Source organism: Larus michahellis, chromosome 1, assembly GCF_964199755.1.
Source record: "Larus michahellis chromosome 1, bLarMic1.1, whole genome shotgun sequence".
NCBI lineage: Eukaryota > Metazoa > Chordata > Aves > Charadriiformes > Laridae > Larus > Larus michahellis.
The window spans coordinates 39,794,140-39,814,455 of NC_133896.1; the positions used below are offsets into that span (position 1 = coordinate 39,794,140).

General features: G+C 35.7%; 1 protein-coding gene across 6 annotated transcripts in view; it reads left to right on the plus strand.

The window, feature by feature from the left end:
• The window catches only part of CNOT2 (CCR4-NOT transcription complex subunit 2), a 92,360-nt gene that overhangs the window by 70,087 nt on the left and 1,957 nt on the right, over positions 1-20,316 (plus strand). For all 6 annotated transcript variants that reach the window (XM_074573170.1, XM_074573179.1, XM_074573160.1 and 3 more), the window contains 9 exons: positions 1,881-1,960; positions 3,081-3,206; positions 5,813-5,937; positions 7,497-7,617; positions 7,729-7,885; positions 11,787-11,848; positions 11,946-11,995; positions 12,846-12,946; positions 13,505-13,649. In XM_074573170.1, the coding sequence (XP_074429271.1) occupies positions 1,881-1,960; positions 3,081-3,206; positions 5,813-5,937; positions 7,497-7,617; positions 7,729-7,885; positions 11,787-11,848; positions 11,946-11,995; positions 12,846-12,946; positions 13,505-13,649 (967 nt within the window). The remainder of the gene's footprint in view (positions 1-1,880; positions 1,961-3,080; positions 3,207-5,812; positions 5,938-7,496; positions 7,618-7,728; positions 7,886-11,786; positions 11,849-11,945; positions 11,996-12,845; positions 12,947-13,504; positions 13,650-20,316) is intronic.

The window sequence follows — 20,316 nt, forward strand, 5'->3', positions numbered from 1 at the left end:
CAGTTTATGTTCTTGGAGTGTGAGAAGACTTTGTATCTTGCCTCTGATTACATAGAATTTGCCTTTTCTTTCCTGTGATGTATAGCTGCAAGTAAAGGAGATGATAATTTAAGAAGATAACTTTACATTTTAAAGTATTTTTGGAACTTGAGCATCACAAAAGATTGAAGTAGTAGTATAATTATAAACTCTACGTGCGGGAGACAGTGATTTTGGATATTGATGTATGTATAAAAAATAAGTGTTTAAATATCGTTTACTTGTAAGGTAGATAATGAAATCCCTGTCTGTAGGAGCATTTGAATTAAATCCTCATCTTTCACTGTTTGCATTGTATATCTCGTTTTCAAGAAGCTACAATTTTTACAAGTTGAGAAGGAAATATCACTACAACAGTGACAAGTTCTTATTCCACAGTTTATTAGCCTACAGAAATATAGTAGTAGTACATATCCGATTTTTAATTGACATATTTAACAAAATTTTGAAATGATACTTGGAAAAAAAAGTTATGGTGTTTCCTTGACAGGTGTATGAATTACGTGACTTCCGAGAAGTGTTTTCTGAATGTTTGCCTTAGTTGGAGCAATGCAACTTTTTAGGTTTTTGAACATAAAAAATACTTTTACTTCCCCTTCATTAGTTCCATTGGTAAAACAGGTTACAAGTAATTGTAGGGAAATATGCATTTTATGGCCTAATCCTTTTCTTATCCCTGAAATTCTTAACATGGTTATTTCTGATTACTTTAAAAGCAAACAAAAAGCCCCTCGCATGGGAAATACCGTCTGTCATCAAGCTAGATTGTATGTCCTCAAGATCAAGTTGTCTCCTCTTGGTGCTCTCACCAGGTCTAGAATTCACAGATGATACTTGGAATGTGTTTCTTCAGGTGCGTGAGGTGTCCAAGATCTGGATGTCTTTCAGATACACCACCTTGGAGAAGCAAAGCAGGATAGGACTAGTCTTGGCTAACTGTTCCCTTTCTTGATGTCTCAATCCAAAATGAAGCATTTAGGGTTATTTCAAATTGGAATGAAATGCTTCAGATTTGTAGCTGTGGAAGAAGTCTGTGTAGGTAAAATTTCCACTAGGAAAACGTTTGACATTTTTAGTTACATAAACTTCTAAAAGATCAACTTTCATCCTGTTACAGAGGAAAAACGAATGTTGTGATTTCCCACAGGGCAGAAATTCAGAATTTCACTCAGCTGGGGCCTGCCTTTGGGCTTCTCGACATCTACAGCTTGCATAGAATGAAGCGGATCCTTCGTGAGGGTGTCTTTGCAACCACAGTAGTCCTATATGGTAGTTAGATATCTTCAAACATTTTTGCCTGACTATATAAAACTTCAATTTAGCTGGTGTCTTTGTGTGGCAGAGCCCATCCTTACGCTCATGCTATTACCATATGTACATGGTGATGATTGCACACCTTAGCTGTTCAGTTTATAACTGAGTCATGACAAACCTGATCACTTTCATGATCCAGCTTCCCACCTGCAAATGAATGGATTGCAGTCTAACTCTTCACTACTGCATTTACTGCTACTTTGTTTTCCTGGATGGAATTATTGAGTAATGATCATGTTTGTCATAACTTGTTCGTTGACAGATGTCTTAAGGCACAGTGGCTGTTAAAAAACTAAGTTATTTTGAAGTCATCCAGTTGTCTTGATTGAGCAGTGCCCGCTGCTGTGGCTCAGAGTTTTTAGAAATACAGAGGAAAAGAATTAAAAACTGAGTATAGGCTAATGTGGGTTGCCTAAGCTTGAAATAATTTAAGTGTCATAGGGGTTTTTTTCCCCTTAATGCGCCTTCCACTGGAAATTACAAAGTATGTATACCCTTTTGTCTGACTTCCTGGATTTTTTTCACAGTATGTCTGGATTTGGGATGAACAGAAATCAGGCATTTGGAATGAATAACTCCTTATCAAGTAACATTTTTAATGGAACAGGTGAGTTTAGTCTGATTAATGCTGATCTTAAAGTACAATAGAGAGATTTTTAGACTAAGTAAGTCTAACTGAAAATACTGTGTTCTGTTGGAGTGCAACTTTGTTGTAATTTTCCTGTTTCATAGAAATGCTGCTATAAGAGCAGTGCTATGAAACTGTTAGTACTTCGTAACATTGGATTTTAATACTTTTGAAGACAAAATGAAAGTATTCTGTAGAATACTCAGTGTACATCATATGACTATAGATTATACTTAATTGGTTAGAAATACAAAATAGCTTATGGAATTGAAAAAGGGATCAGAGAAGAAGAAGATAGGGTAAAAACAGTGGGAAAGCATTTTTGAAATCTCAGACTCCTTTTGAACAGCTGGTTTATAATGTGATCCTTTCAATCGGTTATTTAAGTTAGGATTGTTCTCTGGGAATTACTTCTTCACCTGAATTTAATGACCTAAAGAAGGGATAATGCCCTTGTGCATAAATGTCTTAGGTTTGTCCATGCTGACGTTTCTGTAGGTGACTGTGTATATGAAGCAACATGAGGTGCTGGTGATATCACAGAGTGGAAGGGTTTGGGCATCCCATAGGACCTTATGGCATCTTTATAGAGCTGCAGCTCTGGTCTTGCCTTTGTAGTATTTTCTGCTGCAAATCAAAAAATGTTCCCATGTCACTTGCACTGCATTGGCTCTACAGTTGCTTCAGTTTTATCTTACCTTATCTAAGGACAAAAGAGCTCCTCGATGCTGCTGTTAATATGGGTCATTATCTTCTCTTGAATTTCTTCTTGATAGCTCCTTAAATTTATACAGTTTACCTATTCTAGTACTGGAATTTTGACAGTCTGCCTGTATTTTACGTGTGCAGCCTTTAATTCAAAATGAATAAACCTTGTTACTAAATACTGTTGACTAGCTATTGTTTGAAAACAAACCACAAACATCTTGATGCTTGTTAGGCTAGTCTCATGACACTCAGGCTGTAGTTATTTGTAATAATTATAGTAAGAGTAAAAAGGTCAATTTGAAGAGAGAAAATATATCCTATATTTATTTTGCACATAATGAAGTCTGAGTAAAAAACGTAAGGGAATTAAAATATCTGGTTTTTATTGTAGATGGAAGTGAAAATGTGACAGGACTGGACCTCTCAGATTTTCCAGCACTAGCAGACAGAAACAGAAGGGAAGGAAGTGGCAATCCAACTCCATTAATAAACCCTTTAGCTGGAAGGGCACCCTATGGTAAGACTATACTTTTGAAAGCTGTTTGAATGAAATCGGTATTTGCTTGATTCACCTTTTGCTGTTCATAAGACAATAGGTAGTGTTTTCAAAAATGCCAGACACTTGAGCTCCTAAGTCTGGTTTTTTTTTTTTAAAATAAATAATCCATATCTCTGTGGTTGGAGATTGTCCTCAGGCTTTTGTAAGTATTAGAACTCACATCTGCATTACTTTCACCATCGATCGAGGTTGTTGGGGTTTTCAGTCTGTATATTGTGAATACTCGGAAACTGCTCACTCTAGACCTGTCTTAGGCAATAGGTTATTTTCTAAACGCATGTATACAAGAACCGTCGAGGTCTGGAGGAGTAAATTTTAGGAATAATATTTGGTTGCTAGAGGTGTTACTGTGTAAAAAGTCAGCAGCTGTAAACATACTGTATAGTTTCTCTGTTAATTGGTAGTGCTTGCTGTAGTGCTGTTCACTGTCACTCTTACGATGAACATCAGACTTCAAAAAATAACCTATAAGCATCAACTATTATCAGTCAGATTCCAAGTACTGAACAGCTTAAAAATTAATAAAGGGAAAACTTTAAGGTGGATACAAATCTTATTATTTGGGTCTGGAAAAAATTCGGGTAAGCTTAGGCACAATGCTTTTTTTTGTTACTGCTTTAGTAGATTTTGTTATGCATGTTGCATCAGCTACCCTGAAAAGTTGCTTTTATAACCTAAAGTTATTTTTGCGAGACTTGTCAAATTTCCAACCAAAAATAACCCAGTATTTTCTAACTATAACAACCTAGTGTTTTTCAGAGATATCGCCAACTTTATTGAAGAGAAGTAATAGATACCGCATTATCAGGAGAAAGTAGCCTCATGAATGGGGTGTAACCAGGGCCCTCTGCATAAGATAGCTGTGAGAAAAAGCTAAATGAGTTAAACTGAGATGCTTCTAAACACAGGGGAGAGTCACTTCCCCAAATGAAGACACTGAAAAGTCACGCTGAGAGTGGAGAGCTAATACGGCTTGTGGTTTACATGAGTTTTCGTCTGTCTCTGAAAGAGAAGCCATTACATGGAAAATTGATAGAAAGTGGGAAGGAGACCCACACAGGTGTACTTCCAGCATGGAGCTGGAGTTCACCATTCAGCAGCATTGCTGCATAAAAAGAAATATCTGTAATTGCTCCCGTGCTCACACCATTTCCCATTTTTGGTGCTAGCACAGCTGTTTGCACATCTGTGTGGTGAATCAGGACAGAAACTTCTCTATCTGAAGAGTTATGTTGAGCCATCTGCTTGATGCAGGGGATAGGTATCATGGTAGAAACAATCAAGAAGTAGGAATATGAGATGCACTGGATACTGTCTCCAGCAATAAAAAGTGGAGAGCGCTTTTGGCTGTGATCAAGGCAAAGAAAAAGGCTTGAAGCTGAGCAGAGACATGCTTTCTTCATGCTTAGCTTATTTAGGAAAATGAGACTTCAAACAACTTTTCAGATAGAATGAGAATAAGCAACACAGTTCACTGTCAGTTTTATTGGTACAGTGGAAGAAATCATAACAACTCTGGATGAAAAAGGTGAATGGCAGAAACAAGATTAACTCAGTGATTGTTGGTTTTTTTTAAAGTGGTTCCACTCAGTGGTTCCTTAAAATAAAGGACCTTTGATCTCTAACTTCAGAATAGTAGAGCAAGTCATATATATTGTCAGCTACTGAACTAATTTAGATCCTATACATCTATTAAGAGTCTTTGAAAATTAGGCCCTAGACTACTTCTGTCGTCTTTTTCTGTAGTGCAGTGTTGTTTGCAACCAAATCACTGAATTACTTCTCTGTCTCTCAGCAAAGAATATTTATCCTTGGGTGTGTGGTGTGGGGGCTTTTCTTTGATTGTTTTTTTGGTTTGTTTGTTTTGGGTTTTGGTTTTTTTTAACTGGCATAAAAAAGAAAAAAAGAATGTTGCTTTTCAGTAGTCGGAATCCATGTTCCAATGTGACTGGCCTACTTTTTTTAAATTAGGGTCAGAGCACTGAGAGTTGCAGGCTAAATGCTTTCAGTTTTCATACTGAAAGTAGGAGTCGTTCTTATGTCACAGGCAAGTATTTCATTGGTGATATGTTCTGTTGCAAGTTAGCTGGGCATCCTTTAAGAATACGTGCTTCTAAAAGAGATCATGCTAAGAAATTCTTCATGCAATTAGGGGATGGAGGAAAAATGTATTATAAACTTAAAAGCAGTACATCCTTCCTTCATCAGTGGATTCCCTTAAATACCGCTTTAATAATGCCTGTAAAGATTATTTGATTATTTGAATGTGCAAAACCGGTGCTTGTCCTGGTAAAAGTACTGGGCTTCATTCTTAAAGCAGTAGATGTGTCTATGAATTTAACACGGAGTGTTTCTCAGCTCACACTTAAATAAGAGGCTTTAGTCTAATATGTGTGGATGTTTTAAATGAATATGCTTTGTTTTGGTTTACCTGGTTTTTTTTGAAAGTCGTTTCTGCTGTACAGCTTGCACATAATGAAAACGGACAGTAAGCAAGATCAACAGCAGAAAATTCTTTACTTAGCAGTCATTTAATGTTATTCCTGCTTTCATTTTGGTGATAGTTGGAATGGTAACAAAACCAGCAAGTGAGCAGTCCCAGGACTTTTCAATACACAATGAAGATTTTCCAGCATTACCAGGCTCCAGCTACAAAGACCCAACATCGAGTAATGATGACAATAAATCTGTAAGTAAACCTTAAATCTTCTTTTGAGTGTTCATACTTCTTTTCATAATTATATTTTAAAATGGGCAGTGACGATATTTGTAATATAAGATTTTCAAATTTGCCCCTCTAAACTAACAAGAAATTTTGCATAAGCAGCATTTCATATATAACTATGTAAATGGAATTTCTTAGGAAGTTTTTTGGTCCCAATAGTCACTGTGACCTCACTTTCTTAATTTCATTTGACTTCTATGTATCCTTTTGTATTTTGGGGACGAACCAGGGAGGAACTTGCAAGAACATCTCAGAAGTTATTTTTGAGAATTCATATATACTTTTCAAGTTTTTCAATTCATAATTTCTTTTTCTACCAATTCCAGCTCAGTTTTTTGCTGTTGGTGCCTCTCATCAGTAGTAGTAATTTACACAGTATAAGAGCTTTCTTCAAAGCTGTCAAATCATTTAAAAGTTAGGTGGTACAATATCACTTCAAGGTAAAATTCTTAGTGGGGAAATGAAATCACAGGGAATAAACTCTATTAGAGACCATTGCATTCATGGGTATATTGTAGACTAGTGGTATACGCTGTATCTTAAGTATTTTTGTATTTATCAGGCATTAGCTATAGATCATAAGATCATGGGTTTTTTTCACTGTTTACTCTGAAAGATATGTGATAAAAATTGCTTTTTTTATTACAAATGAAAGGTAAATAAAATTTTGATGGAAGAGAACAGTCTCTTACAACATTTGACAAAATGTTCTAGTTTTGGCTTGTTTTATTACTTATAATTGCAAAATGTATATTAATCAGGGTGGCATAAATACTGATGAGTAGGTATTAGATGTGGCTACAAACTCATGTGAAAACTGAAAAATGCAGCTGTTCAAAAAAGGGACGCAGGGAAGCCTAGCTCCCAAATGTTGTGGCCAGGTTTATCGTGTGGAAAATGTTCTAATAAAGTTAGTGTTCAATACAGTAAGGAAGGAGGGAGTAAATGTGATTATATTGTGTTACTGCAGACTTGTTTTAAAGAATAATAAAGAGTAAGAAATAATAGTTATGGATGATATCTTTTGTCAGTATATGGGCTCCTAGAGCGCAATCACCATTTTCTTGCCAGACATAGTATTTACATCTCTTTCCTGATAGTTGCAAATGTGCCAACCGTATGTTGCTTGGACCTGGAATTGGCTTGAGTTACTATCTGTTGCGGCATCACGGAGTGTTATGCGGGAGCAAGACTGTATGGGGGAAAAATATATGATGTGACGAGTCCAAAATATCCTCTAGTCACAGGAAGTTGGGATATCTGTTATGTATTCAAACTCAGGTGTAAAATATTATCTTATCCTTTTAGACTGCAAGTTTTAGGCTCATAGGCTCATTAATAGCTCTTATTTGGAAGTGGTAAGTAAGGAACTCAACAGCTTCAGCTTGGTTCCGTTTTAGTGCCTAATTGATCAGAATGACTTGATGTACTGGTTTAGAGCGCGTGACTGAAAGATATGGTCAACAAGTTTTTCCATTTTGGTTTGTTTCCATCATACCAACCCTGCAAATTATTTTTAATAGAATTTGAGTACATCAGGCAAAACATCATCCAGCACAGATGGGCCCAAGTTTCCTGGAGATAAAAGTTCAACTACGCAAAACAACAACCAGCAGAAAAAAGGGATCCAGGTGTTACCTGATGGTATGTGTCGCCCCGTTTTTTCTTCTTTAAAAGTTTCGACAGATATTTGGATCACCTTGTTGATTCCTTCACTTCTTGAAAGGAGAAAATTAATTTGTTCTTCTTGCCCAGGTCGGGTTACCAACATTCCTCAAGGGATGGTGACGGACCAGTTTGGAATGATTGGCTTGTTAACATTCATCAGGGCAGCAGAGACAGATCCAGGAATGGTACATCTTGCATTAGGAAGTGATTTAACAACACTAGGTCTCAATCTCAACTCTCCTGAGTAAGTTTCTGGTTTCCACTACTGTTTTCAGTTTTGCTTTTATTATGCTGTTATTCAGAATATGCGCACTTAGCTCACACAACTATCAAACCCACAAGATATTTTACCAAATAAAATTTGAAAATATAATGACAGTAAAACAAAATTTTCATAAACAAGAGAATTGTGGTTCTAGGCATACCAAGATCTTGTTATGCAAGCTTTCAATTAACCTAGTGGCTTTGCTTATTCTCCTACCTTCCTTAGGACTTTCTTCAAGGAATTGACAGTGTATTGTTAATAAATTTCACGTATATGTTATTTTTCAAATAATAATATTCCTTGAGGATATCTACACTTAACTCTCAGCAATTTGGGGGGTAAATTCAATTTATATTAACGTAATAATGAACAGAGCATCTACAGTGTTACCCTGCACCAAATATTATTATATTTTTATTATATTTAAATGAAAACGTAGTTTTGCAGTTAACTTCTAGTCATTCAGTTCACCTAAGTTTAGTCATCTAGGCTTCCTGTAGAGACAGGGGGGATAAAAGCAGTTAGCAACTGCACTAATGGTAAGATAACTGCTTAAGATAGACTAGATGAATCATCAGCCCAGGCTGCCTCTCCTTCTCCGCCAGTTATTAAGGAACCCAGATCAGTTTGGACAAAAAGGCTTATCTTCTAGGTGAAATTGAGAGCGCAATTTAATTTCTGGTACTCTTGATGTTCAGCTGAGAATCTCCCACCATTCGGTTTCAGCAGAGGTTTACATACTGTTAGCCTTAATGACAGAGTAGTATATACATTTTAAAGTTTGCATGTAATATATTAATGAAACAAAGGCCAAACAGCATACACTCACAGAGTTTCCACATTTCACAAATTTATATGGAGCTGCACTCTGAATGCATGACTTCAGGGAAGACTGATGAACGTAGATATCAAGGTGAGAGGGAAAGCGTAGGAAAAATGGCTCCTGATTTTTTTTCTGTCTTGAAATAGTTGTCATTAATTTACGTATTCCTTTCTAGAGATGTAACTTTTTAGAAATTATCACTTCAAGAAATTCTTTCTGTAGAACTTGCATCAAAACTTAGTCAAATTGTTATGCCATTGACACTTTTAAAAATACTTCAATGTGATCATCCAAAGTCAGCCTTCTAATCCAATTGTCTGTACTTATTTGCAGAACGTATTACTTTAATGTAGTATCTTCTTCACTTGTAGTGTTAGTCTCACAGGTCATTCCTCCATTGAATCCAATAGTTTCCTATTCCCGTCCCCTTCTCCCACAACACAAAGAGAATGCACAAAGAACAGTTAAGCTGACCGTGGATTGCTGTTTTTCCTTGGTAGTCCCAGAGTTTACAGATGGGACTGAGAGATGGGTCTCCTGCATCTATGTGATACTGAAGTAATTTGCCATTCTCAGTACAGATTGCTTAAACGTAATTTGAGGATGATCAGCTGAAAGTAGAATGCCATTGCTCATTAAAATAATTTCAGGTACATCGGTACCTGAATTCTGGAGCTGTTCCTAGACACAAGTGGAATCTAGTTATGCCATTTGGTTATATAGCTATTTTCTCTAGATGTTGGCATGCAGAGCAGAAGTAGTGATCCTACTTTTGGTGATACTATTTGATGTTTTATTCAGTGTTATTCATTAGTTTTAATGACTGCCGTAAAGCCTAAGCTTAACAGACCTATTGGAAAGTCTACGTAAAACTAGTACCTCATTGTAGAGGAACGCTAAACATGCTTTGACGGTGTTAAGACTTGTAGCTGTGTTATGCAGCTTCTGAATAGAGCATCCATATTATTAGTGTGTCTTTGTACATAAGCAGTATATATAGCTGGCATGCTGCTGCTTTTCCCTGGTAGGTGTGCTAGGGAATTCTTTGATTTTTAAAATGCTAGGAAATAGTTGGATTTTTAAAAGCCTTTATCACTTAATTTCTGTGTATAGGGTATTAAGGGTCTCGGAGGGGGTAGGGTTAGTATTTTATCTATGCAGTTCTGTATCAGAAAGCTGGCTTTATTTTATACTACAGAAAAGATTTGCAAACAGCCTCTGCAGTCCTCAGTGTCTGGCCTGCCATCCTGCCTTAAGTTAAACATCCTTTGCTTCCTTTATGAATTGTCATTTGAAAAACTAAAACCATTTCACATGTGGAAGGCCAAAATTGTCTGCCTTGTGAGGTACTTCTGATGGTAAAAGATACTGTCTTAAATACTTAGCACGATAAATGTGCTGTTAGAAACAAAATTTTAGAATTTTGTATATATCTCTAATGGTTTGAATTAACCCTTCTAACTCCTAGTTTTATATAGATTTTCTATGCAGGTAGGTTAAGATTTATTTCAGTTGTTGAAGGAATGATTATGTATTGCCTGTACAGTCCTATACTTCTTTAAGAAATACACTTCTAATTCCTTAGGATAACTTAAAATTCTACATAAACAAAGATTAAAAAATACGGCATTACTACATTTAATTCTTTAGAGATTATGTAGCTGTTTGTTTGTGTTCTGAAGCTTTCTGAAATATCCATCGAATAGACTGTAGGCTGTCCAATACCTCTTTGAAAAATATGAAATTAATAGACTTTTATTTGTATCATAGAGGGAACACTGTGCACAAACTCTTCAGTTTTTATTGCACACAGAGATGCAGTCCCGAGTCTGTAAAATCCTGGATTCTTTGCCCTAGGAAACCAAACTTGTAGGGCAGGCATGAGGTGATGGAGTTGCAGGATGCTCCTCTTCTTGGGGCAATGCCTATCCATGCTTCCGGTACAAGGAATGGTTTAGTTATTTCCCATGTCTCCAGATTTTGCCACTGAAATCTTCTTCCAGGCTCTAAAGCATAAGTTTTTGCTAACGGTAAGATTAATTAGCCTAGAGTAAGATTGACACCACTTGATCAGTGTAGGTTTTGGCCCATGTAGCTCAGCTGGGAATTGGTTATGTTCAGGGAATTCAGTAGGCTGCTGATAGTTTGGTTTTTGTTTTGTTTTTTTTTTTTAATAATAATTATTAGGCCCTTGACAAGAAGGAAGCAACGATTTGATAGGGTGTGCCATGCTCAAGTTTCCTTTACAAAACTTGCCATAATAGGACGCTATCATGGATAGTTAACAGCAAACTGTAGCTACCTGCCAAAAGTACATTTTGCTCAGTCCTTTTTTTCCCACTTCTTTACCTGTTAATTAGAAAACTCATTCCTCAGTACATCAGTCATTGTAGTAGAGTTAGAAGCTTCATCATTTTCTTTTTATTAAACTAATGGCTCCATTTTTTCTTTTTAATTTATGTTAGCAAAATCTATATGAAAGAAAAATATTAAATCATAATAAACTGATGTTCCTGTTGTGCTGGGATTCAATTTATTTGTCGTCACTGAGATTTAGAAGAGGAGTAAGATCTTTACTGGTTAGTTTAAAAAAAAAAAAAAAGCAACCACAAAATCTGCCAGTATAAGCTTTTCCTCCCCTTTTAAATCATAAGCTAATAAATCATAACCCACCAGTCTTGTGGCAACTGTTCCTATGCAAATTGAAGCCATGTTTAAAATTGGGTCCCTGAAAAGGGTTGGGATCCCTGGCACTTAAGTTGAAGGAATGATAGATTAAAAAGGAAATCTTGACCCTCTGGATTCCCGTGTCAGTTTTAATGCAATCTTAGTCCTCATATTGAAAAGAAAATGAATAAATGTAACTGGTTTAGGAAAGTGGGCTGGAAATTTCTTTTTTTTTTTTTTTTTTTTTTCCTTCCTTCTCACCCCAGCTAGTGATTTTGGTTGTGTGGTATGGCTTTTGGGTTTGTGAGGTTGGTTATGGAGTTGTTTTTGGTTGGTTGGTTTGCAGTTTGTTTTCAGTTTTGATAAATTTGTGCTTTTCTTTTCCTTCAGAAATCTTTATCCCAAATTTGCATCACCCTGGGCATCATCACCTTGTCGACCTCAAGACATAGGTAAGAGAGAAATAGCTATTTAATTCAATATTAATATTTGCAAATTATATTCATTTACATGTCTTAATAGTTGCATCAATTCCGATTCTTTTTTTAGACTTCCATGTTCCATCTGAATACTTAACTAACATTCACATTAGGGATAAGGTGAGTACGTGTGTGTGTGCCTATTTTTTGTTAATTTACTATCAGTAATTTTCTAAATTTTCTTTCAGATAAGTGATATTCAAAATCAATACTTTCTATGGATGTCCTCAAACTTTTTAGGAACAGTGGTGCGTTACCCAGCTAATGGGACACATCGTGCACCCATTCCACCTTAGAAAAAGAAAGGGAAGACAAAACCGAGAACGGGCATGGTTAGCAAAAGAGCACATTAGGCTTTTAAGAGTTTGCCCTTCACGCAAAGCAGAAGTTTCTTATAGTCCATATATTGTAATACTCAAATGCCATATTAAATTGAGATATTTCTTCTTGAGATAAGCTCAGAATTGTGGTTCAAGACATTCTCACATTTATCTGTTGCATTTCATAACTACTTGAATAGGGATTTTTTTTTTGTTAGATATATTTTCTTTTAACTATTATAGTTCTGTAAGAGGGATCATTAAGAAATACTGTAAGAAATTTTAGTAATGTTATTTAATAGAGTGTGGAGTGAGCAAATAAATGTAAATGTTTGGGTTTGGGTTTTTTTAATAAAAAAAGTAACTGATGAGGATACAGACAGGTACAGGGAGAAAATTCTGTCTTGCTGATTTGTTACTTCTGCTCATTTTTTCTATTATATCCTTTACGTTGGAAAGGTTAACTGCAAGTGAAGAAAAATTGATTGTTTTAATAATTATTACTCTTGTTATACTAGAGTATCATTTGCAACACACTTAGGATGGAAGCACATTCTGGATGTATCCTTGTGTTATTTAAGTGGGATAGTATGTCTTAAAACATTTATCTATTGTGAATTTTCATCCTCATTTTCTTCAATCTTTTGCAGCTGGCTGCAATAAAACTTGGCCGATATGGAGAAGATCTCCTGTTTTATCTCTATTACATGAATGGAGGAGATGTATTACAGCTATTAGCAGCAGTAGAGCTGTACGTTCAAACTGTTTTGTCAGTCTTATATGATTAAATCTATTGCAGTAATGAAGTAGTAGATGTTTAAAAAAAACAAACAACAAGTTAGACACTGAAAACAGAAGTTTAGTAAATCTGAAGCTGGAAACCTTTTTTTAAATACCTCCTCCAACCTTGGTTCCATTTTGTACTTTTTTTTCATTCGTGTAGTGGAAATCAAAAGCCTGTCTCGTGAATTTTGCATTACTACGAAGGACTGTGAAAAAGTGGCAGGTGCCAATTGTTACTAAATGTCTAACTTGCCTATCATCAACAAAATGAAAAACAGTAAATAATCATAGTAAGAGTTTGTTGTTTGAACCTACCAGACTTCAAGTTTCATGTGTGATTAATTCGAAGTGTAAGAATTGTATGGAAGAGGTATGAGATCACAGGTATAATGATGTCGTAGAAATTTTGTTTTGGTTTTGAATGCGTTGTACAGTTTTGATAGAAACCCTTAAAATTATAGTTTATTAAGTCAAATTCAGATAAATAACACTAAAAATTATTTTTCCTTCTTATTAAAAATGAAAGATTTAACCGGGATTGGAGATACCACAAAGAAGAACGAGTATGGATCACCAGGGCACCCGGCATGGAGCCAACGATGAAAACCAATACGTACGAGAGGGGAACATATTACTTCTTTGACTGTCTTAACTGGAGGAAAGTAGCTAAGGTATCTCTTTTCCCTTGTACAGATTTTTTAAGTTTGTTAAGCACGTATTTTTAGAAGGACAAAAGTAAAACCCACCCTCCTCCCTAAAACTCTCAAACTTTTTAACCTCTTGTTGTTTAAGTTCATTATCTTAATTTCTGGTGTGTGAGGGAATAAAGATTGCCTAAAACAGTGGCTTGTTTGTGGAAAGGGAGCAGTTGTCTCTCTATTTCCAGTTTCCTTTGCGCGGTACAAGGGATGTAGAACTTCTGTTATAAGTTTTGTTAAAATCGAAAGCTTTTTTCAAGTACAGAATTACAGAATTCAAGTATAGTATATTATAGTATTCAAGAATTCAAGTGTAGAATTATAGAATTATTTGGCACTTAAAATATTTGCAAGCACAATTTCTAATTATTTTTCTTCAGAAAATTAAATAGGGCGCTATTGGAATTAAAAATGGGAGTTGGATGGGTGTGGGGGGATTGTTTTTTGTTTTTCAGGTACTGTCTCTCCTTGAGCATATTGAAGGACTTCTCATGCTCTGTTGTTTTGAACATCAGAGTACTGAAATAAATCACTTCTTGTAGGGAAGAGGCATATTTTCACGATGCTTGTTCTCTGTATTGTAGGCTAAGAAGCATTAAAAAAATCAGAAAGCTACAGTCTTATCCCTTCCCACTTCTCATAATCTATTTGTTCCTTTCTGTCCGTGAATACTGTCAGTAATGTTCACCCTTTACATGTTAGCTGAAGAAATTTACAGAATTGTGCTTCATTTTCCCCATCCGCCCCCCAACATAATTAGTTTTCAGTATCTTCCAGCTTTTAAGACCATCCAACTTCCAATTCCAGCTTCCAGCTTTTAAAAACATATCGTACAATGTCTTTTGCTGGCTGGATTGTGATTTCTGTGATTTTCTTCCCCACTAAAGCGAAGATTTTTCCTAGTGTAGATATGCGCCAAAACAGTATTTGAGTTATCAGGAGCACTAACGTTCATTAACCTGGCAAGAGATGTGCTCTTTTGGAAATAGCCTGCCCTACAAAGTGATGCATTCAGCTTCAGCTGGAGCTGAAAAAAGATGTATTCACAATGTGCATACAACCATTACACCTACCTAGAGTCTATTTGAGCTAAATAGTTTGTCAAGAACCTCATTCCCCACTGAAGTTTGGTTATATGAGATTTTATGGATGTGGCATGAGTTTTGCTTCAAGTTTTAACCCACTTGTTGGATTAATTGGTGAAAGAGCAAACATAGAACTTCCATGACAGACCTTCTGTAGACACGGTGTCATGCTCTTGCTTTTCTCTAAAAAAACACTTAACAGATCAGACCAGGTAATTCTTGAAGCCTTGAACTCAACGGATGTGATTACAGCATGTTGGAACTCTGTTTTGTGGTTCCACATGCTTAGGTATTTTGTTTTATCAGAAATCTTTTCACTTGGAGCCTAACTTATTAATTGTTTGCTGAAAAGGCATTTCATTTCTGTGAGCAATTCGCATCTATACGCTTGGAGATTATGAAATATTACATTAAATTGTTACATGTCTGTTGATGTGTTTTTAAACATCAGCTTTAAATTAAAGGGAATAAAGTTTCAATGTTCTCCCCTCTGTTAAGTGCATTCATTACATTTATTCCAGCCAGTATATTGAAGTTTGTCATCATCTAAAGATTAACTAGATGTAATGCTCTTTTTTTTTTTTGCCTTCCCTCTTTCCCCCAGTAAATTTGCTTGATCTGTGTAAGTTCCCCTTAGAAACTAACGTATTAGTTCCCCCAAATGATACGGGAGGGTCTTCAGTCTATTTGTGTGTGTGACTTACTGCCTCTTCTGCTTTTCTTGTCACCATAAGAAAACCAAGATTTTGTAACTAATGACAAGCCCTACTTGTATGTTTTTTTCATAAGTACGGGGTAATTCCAAAACTTTTAAGCAAAAGCCTCACTACCCTCAAAAGAAAACCCAAACAAAAGAAAAGCTTTAATTTCTCCTTGAATTATTTATTTGGTGCTCAGTATACTTGCATAGGTTTCCCAAGATGCTGTTTAAAGCTATCTTATTATTACGTAAGATCATCAGAGGGAAAGTAATTACCTTTTGAAAGGATAGGTTTCTTCTTTGGAGTCAACTGAATATGTTCCATTTATTTACAAGCAATAAGAGCCTCACGTAGGTTTGTATATTAATAGAATTCAGTTTTTACTCTATGTGGAAAGACAACATTTCTTTTGCTAGGAGGAAGTGGTTCCCATGTATGAGGATAGTAACCTCTTTAGTGTCTCTTCTTTTTCTACCTATAGTAAATGTATGAAGCTGCTACTTGATGCTTAAGCATTACTCTTGAAATAGTATTTTCACTGTTTGGAGTCCTGAGTCCTGTCCAAAAACTCGGCATACAGTGCTTGAGTTGTTAACTAGCAAACTACATCCTTCCTCTTTTAAAGAGTAGGTCTGGCTTCATCTATTAGGCATTCCTGGAGATAACAGCAGTGAGAGAGAGAGATGAATCACTGCTGTTCTCCGAATGATTTTGCCCAAGATCTACACAGATTCTCTTCTCTTTACTTTGAACTCTGAAAATAATTCCCCCAACATTAAGAAGCGATTGATAGCTAGTAAGGAGAGGGGGTAGTATTTTTCTAAAGTTTTGCAGCTGCAGTGGTAAGTTAACAAGGAATGTGACTTTTTTTTTTCCTTCCCGCCAGTGTCCATAGGAAGAGATAATATCTGTTCTTTTAGGCTTGTATATTTCTTAATGTAAAAATTTGAACTGCAATATTATTTTGAATTTTTTATTTAATTTAGTTACAGCAGGCAAGTTGAAGTATTGATCACAGGAAGCTAGAGAAGGATTTGGGGGAAAATTGCTCTTTTGTTACGTGAGAAAGGAATCACTTGCTAGAATTGATTCTGTGATGTTTCCATCTATGATAAATAAATAAGAACTTAGATGTATGTCAGGTGGGATCTTGGAATTGTATTAATTCTGATATTAATTTCTGGACTTGTCATGTCCTTGGAGGAAGACTTGCATAGACTTAACCATAACAAGGATGGCAGTATTTGATAACTCCACGTTGCTTTGAATGCAAAGAAAAGTATGGCCAAGTAATTTTTTTTTAACAAATGCAGAAGTATTAATTAATGTTTCAGGAAATTAAAAATACAAGAAGCTGGAAAAAAAAAAAAAGAGAATTCTGATAAATTGCAGTCTCTTACTATAACTGCTACATTATTATTGAATACAGGGGCTATCAGTTCCTTAGAAGGCTGCAATAGTAACTGCTGCCTAATGATTTCATTAGTCCTTTTTTGAAGCGGTCAGACAAGAATTATTTTTGGCAAATGACTATCTCTTATATGTGCAAATTAAATTGTTTTTCAAGGTGGTTTATAAATTTGTCTGTTGTTCTACTGTGAATGCTCAAATATAGGGCAGCGCTTATTTTAATGTGTTGTGCTTTGCAGACATGGTGCATTATGAGCTTATGTATTTATTGTACCTATTTTAAATTATAGTGTATTACAATAGATACAGTGAAGTAGAACTGTTTACTTTGGATAATATTACTAAATCTTAAGACTAAGTTTGTAAACACATAACTCATATGTGGTTTAACTGATTTTTTAATAGCGTCCTAGATTGGTTTTAACAAAGCCCAGTAAAGTAAACTGAATAACTTCTTTCAAGAAAACATCAAGTAATATATTTATCTTTTTTATTAAGCTGTAAGCTCTATTTTTATATTCCTAATACATAATAGATTGAAGAAGGAATGCAGCAAAATAGCTGACTAATGAGATAATTAGGAATAAAATGTTAGGAATAGAATCAAATTAATTCTATGTTGATACGTGATATTAAACAGTGAAAAAATGTGAATGACAATAAGCTTGAAATTCACCTTAAATGCAAACCAAAATGCAGGAAAATGCTTATTTACAGATATGTTCTGTATATATGGTTTTTCATCCTAGGGCATGTGGAAGGTACAGTATGGTTAAAGACTCTTTGACTTTTCACTGAGGATTTGGCTGTATAGTTTGCGGCTGTCAAGGAGACATGAGAGAGGAAGGGAAGTGGATATGAGACCAAAAATGCCTTCTACAATTGCACATGTACTGAAATCCTGATTTAAATAGTCTGAAGTAAACTGTCTGGAATTTCTCCTTTGAAAAGTAAGGAGAATTAATCCCGTTTAAGGAACAAGATTATAAAACCCTTTGATTTTTGTAGTTATAAAACCAGGAATTCTTTATGGGAGAGAAGGTTATATTTCCAAGTGTTTATTTGCTTGTAAGGGTTGCTGCCTATATTAAATTACTTCCTATCCTTTCAAGATCAATATTAATTGAAATACTTTTATAATTGCTAGAAAGTTAAATTTGGGCCTTTGCATCCATCTTTAAGCCAGTAAAAATGCTGCTTTTTCAGTCCCATTTGGAGTTTTTGAGCTAGCCATGGGATTTCTGCCATCTCCTTTGATGGACTTACACAGTCCAGAATATTTTGTCCTCAGGACAGTTCCTGTTCAGCTAACTTTTTGTTTTGTTTTACTCGTATTAATGCTATGGATCACCTCAAGCAATTCTCTTATCTTTAGTATTCTCGTCTATTGTTTGTACATGTGCAGGCTGATGTAACTTTTTACCATCAAAACAAGTTTTCAGGATGACATGAGAAGTGATTGATTCCTTTGCATAGAACAACTTATTTAGTGTCACACATGTGCTGTAAGTTTCCACACACATTTAGTATGCATTATTCTTGATTGATAAAAGGTATTTAATTTCTAATAATTTCTTCCATGTGGAAAATAAAATAACTTAACAGTTGTTTGCCAATAGATAAATGGCATGTTTTTGCATTTTATTTGTATCTGTTTATATTAAAAAGTATCAGTGCTACTGTTCACATCCTAAACCACAGTGGCCCCTGGAATCAAAAGCAAAACCATAAAGTATACCTGTAATGCAAGCATTTTTCTATATGTAATAAATAATTGCAGTTTAGTTTTCAAAAATACTTGGTCAATGAGTTCTTTTTTTGGTATTGTCAGATACAACTTTAGGTGTTCTTATACACGACTGGATATTGGACTTGAGCATTGCTGACACTGGGATGCAACTCAAAAAGGCTGTTTTAAGCCTGTTTATTTTAAAAAGCGATGACAGATTCAAGTATGAACTTGGTAGGGAATCATATGCCTCTTAAATGAGGGGCTTCCGATTTGTGGCACTCAAAGGACCACTTAAGCTGCGGAGCGTTTCCCAGATACATGCCTTGCTCACAGCTACTATTGCAAATAGAGGCACAAAACCGTCTTAAGCTTGGAAAGCCCTTTTTAGGCTACTGATACTGTCTTTACCGGTTTAAGTAGCCATTTTCCATGGGTAATTTTGAAGGCATTTCAGAGCGTGTGGAGGTTCAGGTGCCTGATTGAAGCTGGCCATAGATTGATAGTAATCTGCAGACCCTTCCCTGATTATGTGCAAAATGGAAACTTCAAAAGCCATAAATGGAAGAGGTGTTTGAGTGGTATTTTTTCTATTATAAAATGACTTCAGAGTTACTGAAGATCCACCCAACTTAAATTAGCCTTTGACACCAAAATACCTACGTAGATTTGTACACCTTGATCTCGCTTCTGACAAAAGGAGGGAGCAGGCATCTCTTCAGTATCGGCACCCGTGTACGTATCTGCACAAAAAGAGAACATACACCAACTAGCATGCAGTGTTCAGAATTCCAAAAGCAATTGACTTGTGTATATAACCTAAAAAAGTCCAAACAAACAAACCTGCCACCAAAATAAAATAAAACCCCAATCAACTGAAAAAGCCCTTGGTTGGAGTAGAGAGCGGGGAACCAGAAATGCAGCAGATGTGCAGCACTTCGGCGCAGATGGCTGTAACCTCACACAGGTTTTGCTAGGATTTTCCAGGTTTAGGGACAGTATTCTCTGGGGAATACAGAATTGCTGAATGCTTAGCATTTTCCCCTACTTTGTTTCCTTACCATGCTGAATGTTCTTTCTTTCTATGCTAGATGGGCTTTGTTTTGCCTTAAAGACAAGAAATCTGAGAGTTGGATTTCCTAGGTTTTATTTTTGGTCTTACATTGACTTGGTCTTTAATTTAATTTGTCAACCTGTAAAATCTGAAATCTTATACTATTTAATCACTTCAGGGAGTGTTCTAAAATAATCTATTCACTACTCCTAGTGTTTTCATCTGTATGTAACAACAGTGGGGTAGGTTTGCTTTTCAGGTATAGGTGAGTTCTGCTGAGGTTCTCCACTGAGTTAGGCAAAATGAGTTACTGTGTGTGTCCAGGGTAGCTGCTGTTAAATTACTAAGAAATACCCTTAAAGAACAATTCTGAATCTTCCACTTACTCTGTTTCTTGAATGAAGATAAAATGGGGATGAGACACAGTTAAACTGCTGAAAGGATCTGAAAAATACAAGATTTAAGTAAGTCCTTGTACGTTTTTTCATCAGTGAAGTAACAAGCAGCAAACATCAAAGTGCAGTAATTAGGGTTGTGCGTGCAAATTAATGTCACAGGGAAGGAAGCTGCTTTTTTCACTGTAATAATCAGGATGCATTTAGTCATCAAGGAGGGTTACAGTCTGTTTTGTAGTAGCTGCTGTAGTCAGAATAAGAATTCC